General features: G+C 36.7%; 1 protein-coding gene across 1 annotated transcript in view; it reads left to right on the top strand.

The window, feature by feature from the left end:
• The window catches only part of LOC131046896 (uncharacterized), a 115,803-nt gene extending 102,705 nt beyond the window's left edge, over positions 1-13,098 (top strand). The window contains exons 5-9 of the mRNA XM_057980728.2: positions 3,456-3,507; positions 3,633-3,779; positions 3,931-4,042; positions 12,150-12,276; positions 12,374-13,098. Coding sequence (XP_057836711.2) covers positions 3,456-3,507; positions 3,633-3,779; positions 3,931-4,042; positions 12,150-12,276; positions 12,374-12,926 — 991 coding nt within the window. The 3' untranslated portion in view covers positions 12,927-13,098. The remainder of the gene's footprint in view (positions 1-3,455; positions 3,508-3,632; positions 3,780-3,930; positions 4,043-12,149; positions 12,277-12,373) is intronic.
• The last annotated feature ends 6,970 nt before the right edge of the window (positions 13,099-20,068 follow it).

Raw genomic sequence — 20,068 nt, 5'->3', positions numbered from 1 at the left:
TGCTTTGAATATGTTGTAGGCCGTTTCATGTTTCTTTATGATGGGCATAATATTATTCCTCACCCCATCAACTATGATTTTGATGGCCTTTTCATTTCCCTCTATCCAAGTTGCTTTGTCAAGTTCAGTCTCAGGTTTTGTAGTTTCAGTTTTTACAAATGATTCAACTTTATTTTCTCTTAGAATCATCTTAATTCTGAACTTCCATGTTGAGAAGTCATCGCCTCCTCCTAGTCTATCTTCGAATCTGATAGTGCTAGCCATTTGGAGAAATGTGATGTTGAATATGTGCTTGTCTTGAATTTTCCACAAAATTGAATAGCCTCTGGTTCGATTTAACTATAGCTCTGATAACATGTAAATGTGATTCAATTTTCAATTCAAGGTGCAAGTTATATCCAAGTTTTATTTTTCTTTCAAGTATATGTTATTTCTCAATATAATAAATTTGATTATTATTTGGTATGTTGCAGATGGAGAAAGAGCATTTATGAATTTCGATGTTCTTCTCTTAATCACCGATCGATATATATATGTCAATCAAGAAGATCAAGCAATACCTTGACCGGTCATGTCTATTAGACATGACCGATCAAGATATTACTTGATTGCGCCCCTTCAAATCATAATTGCGTTTAACCGATACCAATCGGTGTGTAAGTAATTAACAAACAAAACCGATACCAATCGGTATTTTATGCATTACGATTTACAACCGATGTTAATCGGTAGTTTGGGCATTGGTTAAGAACCCAGTGTCAATCGGGATTTATAAGCAAGGTTATATATATATAGATCGAAGAATACGATCACAGCAAGATCGTATACAAGTGAATATCTATGTAGACTTGAGTTATCATGCATGTAATTATTGGTATAAGAAAAAACCCGAACATAACATATCGAAGAGTAATTATAATAATCATCGAACAAGGAATAATAACTAAAGTCTTATCTAGTCTATCGATGAGATAGATGATTGAATGAGAGACTTCATTTATCTCTCATTCAATCATTTATCTTATCGAGGCTATCATGTATCAACAACCCCAAGGTTCCGAAGTTCCTCTCTTTCTTTCTTTCTCTTTCTCTTCCGTTCCCTGGAACTCCGGAACCCCGAGGTTCCGAAGTTTCTTTGCTCAGTTCCGCCTTTCCCTTCCCAGCTCCCCGGAAATCCGGAACCCCGAGGTTCCGAAGTTCCCTCCTCTTCTTCTCCCTCTTCCCCGGAACTCCGGAACCTCGAGGTTCTTAAGTTCCTTCCTTAGCCTTCTTTTCTTCTCTCTGGAACTTTGGAACCCCAAGGTTCCGAAGTTCCTTCCCTCCTTGCCTTTTCTCTCTAGTTCCCCCGGAACTTTGGAACCCTGCTTCTCTCCTTTCTCCTCCCCGGGACCCCGAGGTCCCGAAGTTCTTTCCTTGTCTTCCCCACTTCGGGAACCCGAGTTTCTGAAGCCCCCAGACTTCCTTCCGACTGGTGACACTTCCGGATGGCGTGATCGACACTCAAAGCTTTAAATGGTCCAACAGTTTTGGTGACTTATGCACCTTCTTTTGTGGAGCCATAGGGGTGCATTAAATGTTTTTGGTAGGATTTCCATCAAATGAGGTACGGGGCTATGCTTGTTGTGGTGACTTATGTCATGTCTGCATACTCTGACTTAGGAAGGCCAGTCAATCCACCTTCTCAAGGTTGCCTTTTGTGGGTATGGCTAGGTTGCTTGCAAATGCTGAGGTCAAGTGCATGCACTTCCCTGCACTCCCAGATTGACATGCAGGGGTCATGATCACTCTTGTAACCTTTTTTCTATATAAGGCTGTTAAGCCTCATTGTAAAGGGTTCTCTCCCTGCTGCCTTGAGCTTTTTTATGCTCTTTCTCTTCTCTTGAAGACTTGTAATTATTTTTTGTATTTCTGCAACTATAAGTTTGGCCTTTTGGCCTTTGAATGAATTGAAACTACCATTCTTGCCTTACTTCAACTTATGCATGCTGTGTATGTGTTCTTACCTCCATTATAAGTGTATGTTTGTGGTTTTCTTCTCTCCATATATGCTGTGTTAGCTCGTTTTCTGAGTGTGACTTGTGGGAATCCTTCTCCCCTCTTAACACTTAACAAATTCTAATCTCCATACATGCGTTTGGGTCACTCATACAACTGAAGTTTGTGCATCTCTTGGGTATTTCAATTGATTCCTTGTGCCATTTCGGTGGGGAGAGGAACAATCTCTTATCTTGGTGCATCACCTCCCTTTATTTCAAGCAATTCTCTCTTACCTTTACCTCTGCAATTTGTTAGGATAGGCTTAAGAGTTAGTTTTGAAGTGTTGAGCTGGTTCAACACCTGCACTTGGATTGAGAAGGAAGCCGGCCTTCTCCGGAGATTCAACCCCCTTGCGCAAGGTCCCGCATTTCGGGGTTGTTTCCATGTTTCACAAGGTTGCTGAGTTGATAGCTCAGCAAGGGTGCGAGCTTTTGTGATAACAATGCTCTCCAAGAAAGCTGGGTGGTTTCCAAAAGTGTTGGAATGGACTACAAAAAGAGATTACAAAAAATTTTCAAATTGAGGTTGTTAACAAGAACCTTGTACATGAATTCACATATTTTTAAAACTCAAAAGTGGTGAGAAAAATACTTCCACATCATCCATCTCATGGTTGATTCAACTTTTGATGTCTGTTAACATGGTAACATGTGAATCCCACGTGCCTGTTTGGCTCCCTACATATCAAACAAACAAAAAGGAAGTTAAAATATGATTCAGAATACTAAATGATCCAACAATCTTAAAGCAAAAAGATAGTAATAATTGTTTCTTCCCTTCATGCAAAACATGAGAAACAACTTATGCTGTATTCTCTTTGGCGTGACAAGGATCCTTAGGTGTGACAACAAGACTGACATAAAGGTATGGTCTAGGATTCTAACATTAAGAAATAGAGGGCCGGTGCCAAACTTTGGCAAGGAGCCTTTCCAGTTGCTGTTATTATTATGCTCAGTATTTGGAAAGAAGACCAATGCTGACTGTGATAATTTGAATACTTCAAATCCAAGAGGGATGTATAGCTTTCGATATTTCTACAAGCTATAATATAACATAACATACTTCTTGTTGCCACAGTGGGATATATGCAAATCAGCTGCCACACTTCTGCGTCATAGTAGGTTACTGTAGGAAATATGATGGTTCTATACAATTGTTTTAGGATGCTAGGGAGGGTTATAGGGTACGTGTAGTTTGTGTACTGGTCCGAGTAAAGTTTGAACGCAGTCTTCATTTGATGCTTTTCTGAGATTTAATGTTAGAACATGGGAACATTTTTGACCTCTGCAACCATGGCTCCAAATATGTTCAACTATTTGTTTCATACGTTAAGCAGTTTTCAAGATTTCTTTTGTTGTGTATTTTAATTATTTTGCCTATGTGATTATTTTGAACATTGTTTATGATGTGCATCTCAGGGGCATTTTGAGAACTGTACTAGATGCAAAGAATATCAATGACACAAGTAAAGTAAGCATGGATTCTTGATTAATTTATTCATAATCATCTTACTTAATTTGAAAAAGATAATGTGAGCATGAATTTTGTTTTTTCCCTCGTCTGATTCTCATTGTTATTGTTAGCATCTGTTATAGAGTGCCCATGTTTCTCTGCCCAATTGCAAAATATCCTATATAAATGGCGTTGAAGCTCGGGAACTATTGCCTGGAATGCTTCCTCCTTCAGATTTTTCCCTATACATGCCACAAGCTGTCAATATCCATCCTGGGCGGTACCTTCAGGTACATGTCAATTACATATATTCTTTATGATAAAAGTTTGTAGCACTTAAGAGATCATAAGTTCTGTCGTAAAAAATCCCATTTTCATTTATATTGTACTCCATTTGCTGGTATAGCCACATTGACTTCGAAATATCGTTGTCAAATGCAGGCCCTGTTTATGGCATGCCAAAAGGAAGCAAGAACTTGGTCAGCTGAAGGATGTTCAGGAACTGAGGTGTCATTGCACAAAAGAAATATTAATAGCCTCCTTGAACTTTCAGGTGATTTTGTTCATAGCATCATACACATTTATGCGTCTTATTCTAATTGACCAGGAATGACCACTTTGTTGTGAACTTGTGAGCATTTTCATGTCCATGCAAGAAGGCTCCTTGAAAAATTGATATTTTGGTTTGGCTCCTGTATATGATTTTATTGTTAATATTTGAATGTTGCTCTGTAGCTTGTGATAATTGTTTTGAAAACCATAAATTGCACAAATATATATTTTAACTGCTACCAAATGAACTATACACAACCGCATTGTATATTCCAAGAGCTTTCGAACTAAACATAACAAGTCAACCAAGAGATGTGTTATGACCTATAATATAGACCTATTAGGACCTATATTATAGACCTAGTAACCACCATGAAGATCCATGGTGAGATCAGAACATTATTTAAAGCCAAGGGAGTTGTTGCAATTGCAGACATTGTTGAAAGTTGAAACTACAGACACTATCAGGACATGAAGATTACACCATTCAAAAACATCTTATAAGAGTATTAATAACTTGAAGTTTCCACAGTCCATGATATAAATGTAATGAAATTTCTGGATTTAACTATGAAAATTTTTACATCAATGTTTCAGATTATACTCCATGATCCATCATCAAGAAGAATAATCTCAAACATTGCTTTAAAAATTTCACAGTTAAATCCAGAAATTTCATTACATTTATGTTATAAGAGATTTCTTGTGATACATGATATGCCTATATTCAAATTAATTATGAGGACCTAGTACATGATTAAGCTGTGGTACTAAAACTATGCTTACAAGCCAAGCCATGTCACGTATGCCAACAAAGGGTTTAGGTTCTTGTAGGTTTGGTTTTAATGCACGTTCAACACAGAATAAAATATCCAGAGATATCCTATTTTCTCTTGATCAAAATCTTCTATGTGCTAAACAACTGAGCTGTGTGATCACAAAGATGACTCCAAGGTTTCCAAATGCGTACGGACAGTCCCAATTGGTTTGTTGTGATTTGTTGGTAATCTCAAGAGGGACTTAATAATTGTTCGAGGAGTAAATCAATCTAAGGATTCTGCTGATTCCTGATGCTTGCAACTTTCTCTTTTTGAAATAACTTTGCAATAAGTTCTTTTCAATCCTATTTCTATTAAGACTTGGAAAAAAAGGTAAAAGGTGAGGGTTTAGGAAGCTAATTCTAATCTTAAGCTAATCCTATGAACTCTGGAGACAAAAATTGCAAAAGTGGAATTTAAACCAGTTCTTGTTTTGCTAAATTCAATAACTACACAAGAACAGTGCTATCTTCTAAGGATTTCAAAAGATTTTCATAACACATATATTCACCAACATATTGAACAATGAATATAGTGATAGAAGCTAAGTTTTCATTTACTTTTTAAGGCTAACTTTGCAAAATAATTGCAAATTGTTCAATTATAAAAAGTATGAACACATCAACTCCACATTAAGCAATTTTATCAATCCTTCATTAAATCTATCAACTTGGAAATTAAATCTATTCTAATGAGAGCCAAGAAACCATGCTAACTTGCAAAAGTGGACAAAGATTCACGAACATATTGAACAATTAATTATGTCTATTACTTAAGAAGTATCACTACAACAATTTCTCCAAAATCTCTCCCTAACAAATGAAAAAAGAAGGGTTTATAGACACCCCAATACAAAGCAACAACCCAGATTGATCTATGATCAACGACCAATATTAACAGATAAAACCCTAAATCAACGGCCAATATTAATAGATAAAACCCTAATTAGGGTTTGTTACAACAAACTCCTTTTGGCCAATGAGGAAATTACAATATTTTGAATAACCAATGAGAAAATAAGAGCCATTTAATATCTTCCACTTGTTGAATTTGATTCATTGCACTTGGACATGCCTGACTTGGAACCCTTTGATTGGTTGATTGATGATTGGGATGCCACCTCAGCTTGCCTTGCAGATTTGATTCCTCATCATGAAGAAATGTTGATACCTTATGCATCTCTTGATACTCAACATTTCCAATTACTGATGTGATGAAGATGCTGGGACATATTCCCAAATTGCATCATCTTTGGATGATCAAGTCTTCTAACTTTTATTATCGCTTCTGAAATTGTCTTTCCTTCTTGATCATTCTTACATTTTACTCTCATATTTGGGAATTTTCTTCCTTTATAATACATTTCATCCTTGATCCTTGCATTAGTCTTGAATTCCTTTACTTGATGTAGGGATACCTCCATGTTTCAATATTTCTCAACCAAGATCGCCTCTTTGTACTGACTCCCATCTTGGATTTCCAAAGGAAATTCAAGATTGTTAGAATATTTTCTTCATCTTCATCGTGTCTTGAACTTGTTGCTCCTTGGTGTGGAATTTTTTGTGTTCCCCATCATTCTGAAGTTATCTTTATATTTGAACTAATCCTCATCTTCACTTTGATCTTGTGCTTCTTGAACAATCCTCCATATTGACTTCTTTCTTTTGATTTTGGATTTCCAAAGGAAATCCAAGGTCGAGGTGGAGTCTTTCATCCTTGTATGATTTGATCTTCTTGAATGTCTTGATGAAGTGCAAGTCCTCCTTCTTTGTTCAATTCATCCTTGGATTCCACTTGTGTGAATGTTGTCCTTCCATGCATTGTGGAATCATCTTTGCAAATGGTTCCTTTAAACTTGAACACCTTGAGATAGTCCTTTTTGTGGTCGAGTCTTTCTAGTTCCTCCTTCCATATTTCTTGGTGTAGACATGGTACCTGTACGAAGCTTGAAATTAATGATTTTACAAGGCAACTAAAAGACAGAGAAAAACTAATTAATTCCAGAATTTCTTAAGTTCTGATTTTTCTTATGAATTTCAGACATTTTAATCTTCTAAAATCAGATTCAAAACTATGAATGCTCAAACCTTGACAAAATCTGGAAAATGGAATTCTAAAATCTGATTTTCTTGTGAATTTCAGACATTTTAATCTTCTAAAATCTGAATTAAAAACTATGAGTTCTCAAACCTTAACAAAATATGGAAAATGGAATTCTAAAACCTGATTTTTACCTTTTAAGGTCTGATTACCATTGGAACTTGAAGATATCAATCCACTATCGATCTGGAAATTAAATTTTAGTCCAAAAATCCAGAGACAAAGGGAGAAATTCTGTGATTTTGAGCTCAAAGTATGATCACCAAGGCTGAATATATGTCAGAAACTTCTTTGCCTGTAAATGACGAGGGGTTTGCTTGGTTGATCAGCCTCTCTTCTTCACGAGTTTGCTGTTGCAAGGTTTGCCTAGAGAAAAATCGAACTTGTGAAATGAAATGATTGTTATTCTTCCCTTTAATAGACTTTTGAATCCTTCTAGAAGGAGGGTGAGTCAATGCCTTCTATCTCTTAAAAAACACAAAAAACAATAAGTCTAGCCTCTCATAAGCGACTTGCAAAAAAAACAATAAAGGCTTTGCTTTCTTTCCTTAATGAATTTGCAAATAAAGCCATAAAACTTGTTGATTCCTTCCTTGAGCGATTTTGGCAAATAAAACAATTAATTTCTTTTTCTTTCTGAATAAATTAAATGATTTTCCCCTTTCCAGGAAATCGAACTCATGAAGGAATTATTCTTCCACAGATGAGTGGATTTTCCAAGTGGATTTTTAACTTAACCTTGCTTACTTCTTTACTTGGGAATTTCAACCTCCAAGTGGATTTCTTTACTTGGGAAATTCGACCTCCAAGTGGATTTTCTTTTTTATCTTGTGGATTTCTTTACTTGGGAAATTCGACCTCCAAGTGGATTTTCCTTTTTATCTCACAAGGAATTTTCAATTAATTTGAAACTTTTTGCTCGCCTATACTTGGGAAAATTGGACCACAAGTGGATTTGTCCTCTTTTTTGCAAGTGGATTTGTTCCCTTCATCGTTGCCTTCAACTTTGGAAATTCGAACTCTAAATGGATTTTCTCTTTCAAAGTGGATTTTTTCACTTCTTTGAGGATTTAACATTTAACATGTTGGTAAGGACTCTAAGGACATTTAACATGTTGGTAAGGAGAATGCAGGAGCTCCAATTTTTTTTGCTTTGGTCCTCTAATCTTTCTTATTTAAGCGTAATACTTAACCGTATAACCTGTTTAATCTCTTCTCAATGGCATGCAAGAAGTCCATTTAAACTATATTAAAGTTGGTAAGGAAAAATATGTTTAGTTGGTGGGAGGCATGAAGAAGTGAGATCCATTTCCAAATAACAGCCCTGTGACTTTACTTATGGCCATATTTATTTCCTTTCTCTGAAAGTTCAGTAGGATGATTAAATACAGTTTCATTGTAGTGCTTAAGGAGAATTTAGTTGTGTAGCAGGCTGGATAAGGAAGGTGTTCAATAACATAAACAAAGGCAGCGTATGAGGTCTGCTTACTGTGTTTGGGACACTTTCATTGATGACATGCTTCAAAAATTCCTCCTTAGTCTTATATGACTTTGAGGTTGTTATTGTCATCCTTTTCATTATGGCCAGAGGCTATCTTCTAAACCCATTTGCATCTAAATTCTCCAGGTGGCAATGTCGGTGTAACCAAGAACAGTTTGAATTATTATAGAGGTAAAATCGTAACATTGTGTGGAGAGATTTAATCCATACATAATAGAACGGGGTAGCACACATACTTGTAATGAGGAGTGAAATTTGAATGAGTATACGATATAAATGTAAATCTTGGGGTGACATCAAGGCTGATATTTGCAACACCACTTAGTTCAATGTCCACAATCAACCAAGTGAAATAATTATCAAGTTGTTAATCTATCTTATCATTAAGATTCTAGTCTATGCCAAATGTGATTTCCAATTAATGTTATTGGAATGCATTCATACAAGTACAAAATTGATAACGGATAATCTATGTGCAGGATGCACCATTCAATTCTATTTGGGTGCTAATCTGTTTTTATAACCATCTGATTAGCACTGGAACAGGGAGAGATCACACTAATTACTATTTATGAGGTTATATGGTTATTAAGATCCATAAATACTTCCACCACTTCCAAGCATACATAGATAATACATAGATAAAGACAAGTTTTGGCCTGTTCTGATGCCATTATTATTTATTAATCTTTGAAAGCCTGTCTTAGTTGTTCAGACATTTGTTACTTCCACTAACGGCTGTAAATGCTATTGCTTATTGTTTTGTGCATAGTGACATGTAATGTTCCCAGTTGGGGATTGGATTATTTGGTGTTCAAGTCCTGCGAACAAACGTTAGTATACAAACAATATGAAAGATAATTAAACATATATATTTATTTTTGCAATTATACAAGAAGGAATGCTATACGTTATTCTACATATTTAACAAATAGTGTTAATCGATTTATTGTTATCAAAGAAAAGGATACGATACTCAGTAGGACCTTACCTAGATCGACCCAACCCTTTATTGAGAAATATTTCTCAGTTAGGAGCAACCCAGGGTGTCGTCCTGCTAAGGTCTCTATTTGGGATCTCTATTAATGAGTGAAATCATTAATGTTCTCAAAGCTTGGCAGAGATCCCACCCCTGCTCAAGCCTCTCTATCTCTAACATATGCATATGGTTAACCTCTACAATATAGATATTGCCTCCAAGAGATTCACCACGAAAACTCCCTCTGTATTCCTATGAAAGTATTCAACGTAATTACGGTAACCATGCTCTTCGTATTTAATACATAAGTTACCTGTGGTCTTGTTGATTTATTTGCAAAACCTGGAGATTTCGTATACCCCCTTTCTTTTGTCACTATGCTCTGGGCGTTCGCACTGGGCTTTCCTTTCTGCAGTTTACTGGGGACGGCAAGGTGTAGAAGTGGCAATGCACTTCTTACGTATCCGCCTGTATGCTGGGCTGCACGGGGTATGCTAAGCTCTGGTCTCGTAACTCATTGCTGGTAGCGTTGACGTCTCCTAGTATACGCGCCTCTCACCTGTTCTCTTTCCCCCCCCTCTGTGTTTCCCAAATGCGTCATTCATATGTGTCTCTGCGGACATGACTCTCGTCGTGACCTTTGGATGTCACGATTTGGGTTTAATTGATGTGTTTGTTTCAATCAGTCTTTTATGCATATTTTTATTCATTGTAAAAGTTCGATTTATTTTATTTATCAATATCTTTCTTATCATTCACTACTTTATTAATCATTTAACTTAATTTATATTTTAATATTTGATTTTTACTATTGTATTATTTATTAGTTACTCTTTATTTTAAGAGAATCATGATTTATTGTTTATTGTAAATAACGATTTATTATTTATTATTTACATTTACTTGATTTGTAATAATAATTATTATTTATCATTTATTATTATTTACAAATAACAATCTATGATTAATGATTTATTATTTATTATTTGCTTGATTTATAATAATAATTATTATTTATTATTTGCAACTAAAGAGTCGTGATTTATTATTTATTGTTTTGTGCATAGTGACATAATCCTTTTTGAACTCCCATAGTTCAAGAAGATTCATCACATCCTTCTATTAGTCCATTTTTCTTTATTAGTGAGGACTTCAATCTCTTGATGTCAGCCACAAACTTTGGCGTGGCTGATTGCAGACTTATCACACAACACTTTGATACCAAGAGTGTTCATAGGACAACCTGTTTTCTTAAATCCAAACCCTAGATTGGGTATTTTTTACTCCGTCTTCTCAGATTAGAACTTGCGACTGGAGATATATCACAGTTCATCAATCTCTTTGTTTTCTTGACAGATGTGTGACCTTTGATGTTAGGATAGCTTCCTACATTGTGCTTCATCCTTTCTAAACACAGATGATTCCGTCAGGTTGATTCTTAGGGATTGCGTTTCCTGGTGTAGGTAGCAAGTATTAGTTGTTATTGCTACTAGGCGAAGGCTAGAATTGTGTACGTGCTACTCCCGATGCTTGGTTTAGAGCTTGTAAGTGGAGATGAATCATCAACCTCCACTTCCTTTACAGATCTTTGACTTTCGATGTTAGGAGAGCCTCCTTGATTGTCATTCATCCTTCCTGAACATTGATGATTCCCTCAGATTGATTTGATAAGGACCACCCTTTCTAGTGCAGATGGCAAGCATTAATGGCTAGAAGCCAGAAGCTCCAATACGTTCTGATTTCTGGTCTGCGATTCAAATTTGATGACTGTGATGCACATTTGATGATTAGGACTGCCGATCTCAACTTCACACAGTTTATGTAATTTTATTTTCTTATAAATTATTTATGAATTTCTGAGTAAAATCTTAGCATGTCATATTTTTCTATATGTGACCTTGAAAAACTTTAGTTTTAGCTAATTTCAATTAGGAGAAACATTGCTGGGTGACAAAATAGTGTAAAATCATCGTAACATCAAAATATATACATATTGCATGCCATTCAAATATATATATACATTAAATATTAAAAGGCAACAGTCTTTCCTTTTCTTGTAAAGGTTTATACCACGAGACCTCATGGATACTTTCTTCCAAAGGATTTCAGATCATTTGCACAATGTGCTTCAATTAAACTTTAATAATATGAGAGAGTATTTAATTACCAAAAGAGAAGTCATAACTGTTGTGAGGATTGTCACCTGAACATGCATTCAAAAAGAGTCTGATGAGCTGTGTTGAAAATGGCAGCCCAAATATACACAGAAAAGATTGTATAGCTATGCCAAAGTGGAAGCGAACTAAGTCTAGTTAATAAACTTCAACTAAAGCTATTTCAAATCACCAAAAGAAGGCTTGCATTACAACCTCCAAATCTGAGTCAATTTTTTTTTGAAACTTCTATTGGATGCCTAGATCACAGATCATCAAGTAAATACTAATGAAGATGGTCTGATTAATATTGTGACCATTGTGCTTTAGATATCTTTACAATCAATTGCATTTATGGATACATACTATCGAGTGGAAAATTGCATGCCATTTACATGTGCGAAAACCAAAAATTGATATCACTTCCAACTTTTTCTCTACATTACAACTAAAGAAAAATATGTTAGAAGCTTGGATGTACTACATTTACCTTAAACATATTGAATTAAAGGTTGTCTTCTTGCCCTTTTTTCCTAAGACAGTGTCACTTTGTACAGGTGAATATGATGCAGTAATTGTCTGTTTGGGTGCAAAAGCTAGTTTGTTACCAGAGCTAGCAGGAAAATTACCTCTTTCCACTTGCAGGGGTGTTATAGCTCACTTGGAATTATCAAGTGCTGATAGGTCAGCATGGATTCAAAACAAATTCTTATGGATTGTTACTATGGAAAATAATATCTGAACTTTAATATATTATTTTACTAATTATATAGTATTTCAGGGATACATATGGAAATGAACGACCTTGTATACTATCAAGTGCATGGCTTGCAACTCAAGGCCCACGCAAAATTCTCATCGGAGCAACAAAAGAGTGGAATTCATCAAACATGTCCTCAGATGTTTCTAAAGAGGAAGCTTCTTTAGCACTTGAAAAACTATTGCCAAAGGTATCTGCAATATACCCTCCAATTCAAAACTGGATGGTTTTGGGTTATCAAGCAGGTGTGAGGGCCATGCCCCCTCGCACCTTTTTGGGTGCTTTGCCAATTTTAGGTTGCATTGATGATTTTGTGATAGAATATATGCAAAAGGATAAGCCAACTGAAAAGAAAAATTACCATACACCACACCAAAAGACAATTCCTAAGTACTGGTTTGTGGGTGGCCTTGGCTCAAGGGGTCTCATATACCATGCATGGCTAGGAAAGATGATTGCTAAAGCAGTAACATCAGGAAATAAACATATTCTTCCTATTCAACTAACATCCTGGATGCCCTCCAACAGACGGTTTAAGCTTTATGTTAACCACCAATCGGCTTTAAAATATTAAGTTACATTAGGCAATGAAGATGTTCTTCGTATTCAATACCATAATAATTGCTGTTCAATTAACATCAAGAGACTCTCAAAAGTTCAAAAAGAATAATTGCGCTTTTTTTCATCACAATGACATTTAAGAATAGCGTGTATTAATGGTTATAATATTTTCTATTGTCTCACTATACAGTGATGTTATGCATAATTGATGAGTGATTTCATTTCAGCCTACTTAGTACCCACATTTTTGTTATAATGTCTTTACCATTTTATCTATTTCACCTTTAGAGTTTGTCCTACGGCTCATAATACCTAGATATAAATACATTAATTTCTCTTCTTTCATGTATTTTCAAAGTTTTTTAGAGTTTAATGAGAATATTAATTGTAAAGATTTTCTACAAGAAAGTACCTCTTAATGTACTTAATCCACCTTTTTAAATCTTATGTTGGGGATCATTAATGTGCTCTTAGTATAATATGGTTTAACCTAGGCTCTTTATCATAGGATATCCCATCTTAGCTAGTTAGTGTAGTCCAATGGACATTTCTTGATCATCAAATGTAGGAAACAAATTGAAACACACATAACAAAGTATACACAACATAAAAAATGAGACATGCCCAACCATATAGTTTACTAAATCCTAAAAGGGAAGAAAATTATAGGGTATGTAAATTCTTGTCTCATATCATTAATTTAAGTGTTATGCAAACTTTGCATCACCCAAATGGTTCATTTGAACATTAAAAACATACCCATGGTGCTCCTTCGTTCTTTCTCTACCCCCAATATTTGGGAAAACTCTTTCTATGCTTCAAAATTATCTCCTACAAGCATTACCAAAAGTTTGTACCTAGATCTAACCTATCATATGTCATGACACCCACTCATATAGCCATCTCATAGCTTACCATGGCCAGTGGAAAGCCAAAAGACACCAACATGAAATGTTTCAACTTTGAAAATTGTTCTAACTCTTGCTTTCGCCTATATACGGGAGAGTTTGTTGCTTTATTGGTGACAAGTTTGTTTCTTTAGCAGTGACGAGTTTATTCTTACACATTTTCCAATGGTGAATGCTTTGTTCGCTATGGCAAACACCATTATGTGAGGGTGAATGTGAAGGGAAATCGGACATCCCAGAAAACAACCATTTGAGATCAGTATGTGCATCCACCATCAAATGCAAACACACACTACTATGCCATAAAGTGGAATCAGGCACAGTTTATTTCCCACATTAACCCTTAGAGGAAAGTGATTGCAATTTTAGATCTTGCCAGATCGAAGAGTAGTTTCAGCAGCATGCATACATTTAGATTCAACAACACAAAATCATAGAACAAAAGAAAAGACAAAAGAATAGAACACATATTTATCGTGGGGAAAACCCTTTCAGGTAAAAAACCCCACACTCCAAAATCAGAGAGCCATTGTATTATTCAGCAACACAATACAGTTATAATACATTATTCAAGCTCTAATCCTTTACATGGAGATTTACATCTTGCTCCATCCTGGAGAAACTCCAACATCATAACCCTTGTAAAAATGAACTCTCCCCTTCATAACCCCTCTAGCAATTCTTATATTTATAGAGCTTACAATGCAAAAAGAAGCAACTTCTCAAAAGCGTCCACATTCAATGTATCTACAACATATAATTATAAACTTTCTTTGTGCACAACTCTTGCATAAATAATATTTAATACAAATATTATTTATTCCATAAACATAAATCATCTAAGATGAGATAAACAAGCCTTTTGCTAATTTGGAACTTTCCATTTTACTCCAAGCTTATCCAAGTAGAAGATTTGGTCTCGCTGAAAATCTTTCCAAAAACGTGTTAAAGGATGCAATTGCCACATGTCACTTGGAGGGGGGCTTGGGAAACTCCTAAGAATTTTACTTCTCCAAAGTTCTCGTTATCACAAAAGCTTGCACCCTTGCTGAGCTATCAACTCAACAATCTTGTGAAACATGGAAACAACCCCAAAGTGTGGGACTTTGCGCAAGAGGGTTGAATCTTCGGAGAAGGTCGACTTCCTTCTCAATCCAATTGCAGGTGTTGAACCAACTCAACACTTCAAATCTTACTTCTAATCCTATTCTAACAACTTGCAGAGAAAAATAGAAGAGAGAAATGCTTAAAATGAAAGGAGGTGATGCACCAAGATAAGAGATGTTTCTCTCCCCACCCAAAATGACACAAAGAATCAACTGAACACCTAGGACATGCACAAACTTCAGCTGCATGAATGACATCAACGCACGTATGGAGGTTAGAACTTGCTGAATGTCAAGAGGGGAGAAGGTTTCCCACAAGTCACACCCAGAAACATGTTAACACAACATATATGTGAAATAAAGCCACAACATACACTTACAATGAAGGTAAGAACACATACACAACATGCATAAATTGAAGTAAGACAAGAATGATCATTTCAATTCATTATAAGACCAATGGCCAAACTTACAGTTGTAGAAATGCAAGATAAATACAAGTCTTTAAGAGAAGTGAAAGAGCATAGAATAGCTCAAGCCAACAAGGAAGAGAACCTTTTACATTGAGGCATAACAACCTTATATAGAAAACTAGTTACAAAAGTTGTTGGAACATTAAAAACCTTGAGTGTTGATCACACCATCTAGAAGTGTTGCAAGCCAGAAAGAAGTTGGGAAGACTTCAGAAGCACAGGTCGCCGGAGTTGGGAAGACTAAGGAAAGGAACTTTGGAACCTCGGGGTTCTGAGGAACTAGAGAAAAGGCTAAGGAAAGTAACTTCGGAACTTCGGAGTTTCGAGGAATTAGAGAAAAGGCTAAGGAAAGGAACTTCTGAACCTTGGGGTTTTGGAGTTCCAGGGAACTGAGAAAAGGCTAAGGAAAGGAACTTCGGAACCTTGGGGTTCCGGAATTCCGGGGAATTGAGAAAAGGCTAAGGAAAGGAACTTCGGAACTTCGGGGTTCCAAAGTTCAGGGAACTGAGAAAAGGCTAAGGAAGGAACTTTGGAACCTTAGGGTTCCAGAGTTCTGGGGAAGAGAGAAAAGGCTAAGGAAGGAACTTCAAAACCTTAGGGTTCCGGAGTTCCGGGGAACTGAGAAATGGCTAGGGAAGGAACTTCGGAACCTCGGGGTTCCGGAGTTGTAGGGAACTTCCTCCAAACAAGACAACACTTCACACTTCACAATTCCATTGTTTTTCTTTTTGATCAACTGGGGCAGTGCTGGTCCATGAAACATATCTTTGACCAGTTCTCACTAATGGACCAAGGGTGTCATAAAATAACAACATTTTTTGGCGACCTCTGCGGGATGCTTGCCTGCTAAACATGAAGTCCAGAAGCCTTGAGCACCCATTGGGCATCGAGTCATTGAAAAGGCCCAAAACATGTGTGTGCCATCACTTGTAGGGAAACTGGAAACTAGAGCACACATTCTCTTAAGGAGAATGCAACAGATGCAAAAGCACTTACGAAAGCAATACAACCTCTAATCTACTATTTACATTGCTTTATATGGAAAGGAAATTAAACAAAGCCATTGACTGGCTTATCAAAATAGTTGCCTTTCCTAACCAGCTTCTGATGCTCTTCATGTTTATGGACACCCAGCAAGGAAAAGAAAAATGATAGGCACCCGACAAGTGGTTGGAATGCCTCCCAAAGCTTGAGAACAATGAAGTTCACCCATGTTTGAATGTTGTCCTCCTCAGGTGGATGGGTGAAAAGAACTTGCTCTCCTTGATGCTCAACTTCATGCTTAGAGGTAAGCATGACATGGGACGACCTATAGAGCTCAATCCATGCCAAATGCCTGATTGGACACCCTCTTGAAAATTCTAAGTTCAAGCAAAAAACATTGAACTCGCTATCTTGCTCAACTGCCTTGATATCTTGTTGGCTGGCAAGGGTTCACATTGATGACTCATCTAATGAAGTGTAAATCTCTTGCTGTTGTTGCTCATGACACTCTTCCAGTTGAGGAGACAATGATCAGATGTTGATGGATGAGCAAAAAACTTCCAACTCATCCCGGAATTGATCTTCATCAATCTCCTCCATGCTTCGCTCCGTGCTAGGAAACGCCCCCACATCACAACAATCCTGATGATTATTGGGAGAAGTATGAATCTCCTCCCTTTGGAACGCAGGTTCTATTGTGATGTTATGCATAGGTTGAGAGACACCCCTATGCATGCCAGTTGTTTCATCCTCGAGGAAAACATTGTGCCCATGCTTTGCCACTTCTAGCTCAGTCTCATGCTCATGTTGTAGCTCCCCATCATCCTTGACCTCCATCCGTTGATGATCCAAGACCTCATCAGTCGTGGGCATGTCCTCTTCCTCATTCTTAAAGAAGAAAGGAAGCTCATCAAATAAGAGGAAATAATCCTCTCCTTCGTTGCCACTTTTCGCCTGGGTAAGGGTTCCCAGAGAGTGATTATCCTCAATCACCTCATGCAACAAGCCCGACGTTTCATCCTTGCAAGCATGTGAGAGCTCACAAATGGTAGGTAACATCTCCCCCTTCCCCTGCTCATTGGCACAATCAACTCTCCATATGACAGGTCTGCTCTTGAAGAGCGAAATAGTATCAGGACAAGAGGGCTGAGTGGGTGAAAATTTCTGTAAGGGAAGCCGAGGCATTTGAATTTCTTGCATTGGAGAAGAACCCTGAGGTGGGTGCCTCTATGAGATAGTGGATTGGGAGCCTCTAAATTTTGGGATGTTGAATCTTGGAGGTTCAATCGAAAGCTTAGAAGGTGCCCCCTGTATGAAACTTGGAATTTCAAACATGGGCACCTTAGGGGCAGACCCTTCTTCCTACATGAGCTGCCTCTCTTGAGCTGCTAATTTTCTAATTTGTTCCTCACAAACAACCACCTGCTCTGCAAGGAACTGCTCATGTTGTTGTTTCTGTACCTCTTCATGTTGTGGCTGGAGTTGGGCTTGATGAGCAAGTTCCACCTGTCGTAGGTAGCTCTCTTGCTCCAGGTCGATGGCCTTGAGTTGCTCCTGGAAGCTTTGCATCATACTTCTGATTGTTAATGTATGGTAGCTTCGGTAAGATAAATGACTGAATGAGAGATAAATGAAGTCTTTCATTCAATCATTTATCCTATCGATAAACTATCAGGAAAACTACAAGCTATTTCATTTGATAATCATTCTTCAGTTGTATATGTCCAATCTACTTAATCGATCAATATCGATAATCATATCATAGCATAGTATATCGGTTTGCATTATAACAATGATCACCGATTATTATCGGGTTAACCATGTATCCCGATTTATATCGGATATCTTCACAGCAGTAAACAAATGATGATTATCGGATTGTTATCGAGTGGCAAAGTATGCACTGCTTGGTTTATAACTATTAGTTAGTGATTTGTATCGGTCAACTTAGACACTGATTGACATCGGTTAACATGTCACACAAACACCGATTGGCATCGGTTAACATGCCACGTGAATACCGATTGGCATTGAACACTAAGTTACGTAGACCTCGATTAGTATCGGGCTATTGATTAGAATAAACACCAATTGATAATTATATATCAAAGGGTGCGATCAAGTAATGTCTTGATCGGTCATGTCCATAAGACATGACCGGTCAAGGCATTGCTTGATCCTCCCCTCTTGCATATATATATATATATATATATATATATATATATATATATATATATATATATATATATATATATATATATATATATATATATATCGATATTTGTGAGAAGGATATTAAAATCGATAAATACTCCTCTCACCTACCATACAAAAGAAGATAGTCAGATTTATAATATAAATAGATAATACATAGATAGAGAGAATTCAAATTAGAATACATCTTGCATATTGAATTGTAAATTGAACATCATTTACATGGTATCAAAGCTATAGTTAAATCGAACCTGAGGCTGTTCAATTTCGTGGAAAATTCAAATCAAGCATATATTCAACATTACAATTCTTTCAATGGCTAGTGCTATTAGATTTGAAGACAAACTCGGAGGAGGTGATGACTTCTCAGCATGGAAGTTCAAAATTCATATGATTCTAAAAGAAAATAAAGTCGAATCGTTTGTAAAAACTGAAACTACAGAACCTGAGACTGAACCTGACAAAACAACTTGGAGAGAGGGAAATGAAAAGGCAATCAAAATCATAGTTGATGGGGTAAGAAATAATATTATGCCCATCATAAGGAAACATGAAACAACCTTCAACATGTTCAAAGCAATTGAAGATGCATTTGAGATATCTAATGCTAGTAGAACCTTGGCTTTAAAAAGAGAAATAAATCACATAGCCATGATCAAAGGAGAATCAGTCAATGCGTACTTCATGCGAATATCTACCTTAAGGGATGAACTGACAACCCCTGGATATGAGATCCAAAGCAAAAAATTAACACTCATTGCTCTAGATGGGTTGCCTAGCATATGGGAAACATTCGTCCAAAGCATCAGTGCAAGGAATGAATTCCAAAATTCGATAGGCTAAAGGCTGATTGTCTCCAAGAGGAATCAAGGCAAAATAAAAGGGATCAAGCAAAAAAATATAGATGAAGATCTCCAAGTTCTAAATAGGAACTCAAACAAGAAAAGCAAGCAGAAACAATTCAGAAAGAGAAAAAGTCGTCACGACAAGAACACCTTCAAGAAGGACCTTTCTCAAATTCAATGTTACAGATGTGATAAATTTGGGCACTATGTTGCCAACTGTCCAGAAAGAGCTAAGCAAGCCACAATTGCCAAAACAAGAAAATCTAAAAGGGAAGAGGACCCCGAGAAGTATGTACTCTATTCAACACTCCCAAACCAAGCATCAAACAAAGTTAACTCCTGGGTGATCAATAGTGGCTCATTCAGACACATTACAGGATTCAGAGAAGTGCTAGATTCCATGAAAGAGGAGAATGACGAGGAAGTAATTATCAGAGATGACTCTACACATCCAGTCAAAGAAGTTGGAACCTGCACCATCAAACTAAAGTCAGGTGTATCATTACAACTTAAAGGAGTACTATATGTTCCAGGCATCACGAGAAATCTAGTCTCAATATCAACACTGGAGGACAATGGATACAAAGTGACCTTCATTGGGGGGATTTTTGTATTATGTAATATT

The sequence above is a fragment of the Cryptomeria japonica genome, chromosome 9, assembly GCF_030272615.1.
Source record: "Cryptomeria japonica chromosome 9, Sugi_1.0, whole genome shotgun sequence".
NCBI classification, from domain to species: domain Eukaryota; kingdom Viridiplantae; phylum Streptophyta; class Pinopsida; order Cupressales; family Cupressaceae; genus Cryptomeria; species Cryptomeria japonica.
The sequence above is the reverse complement of the archived record's forward strand: the minus strand, read 5'-3'. Positions and strand labels throughout refer to the sequence as shown.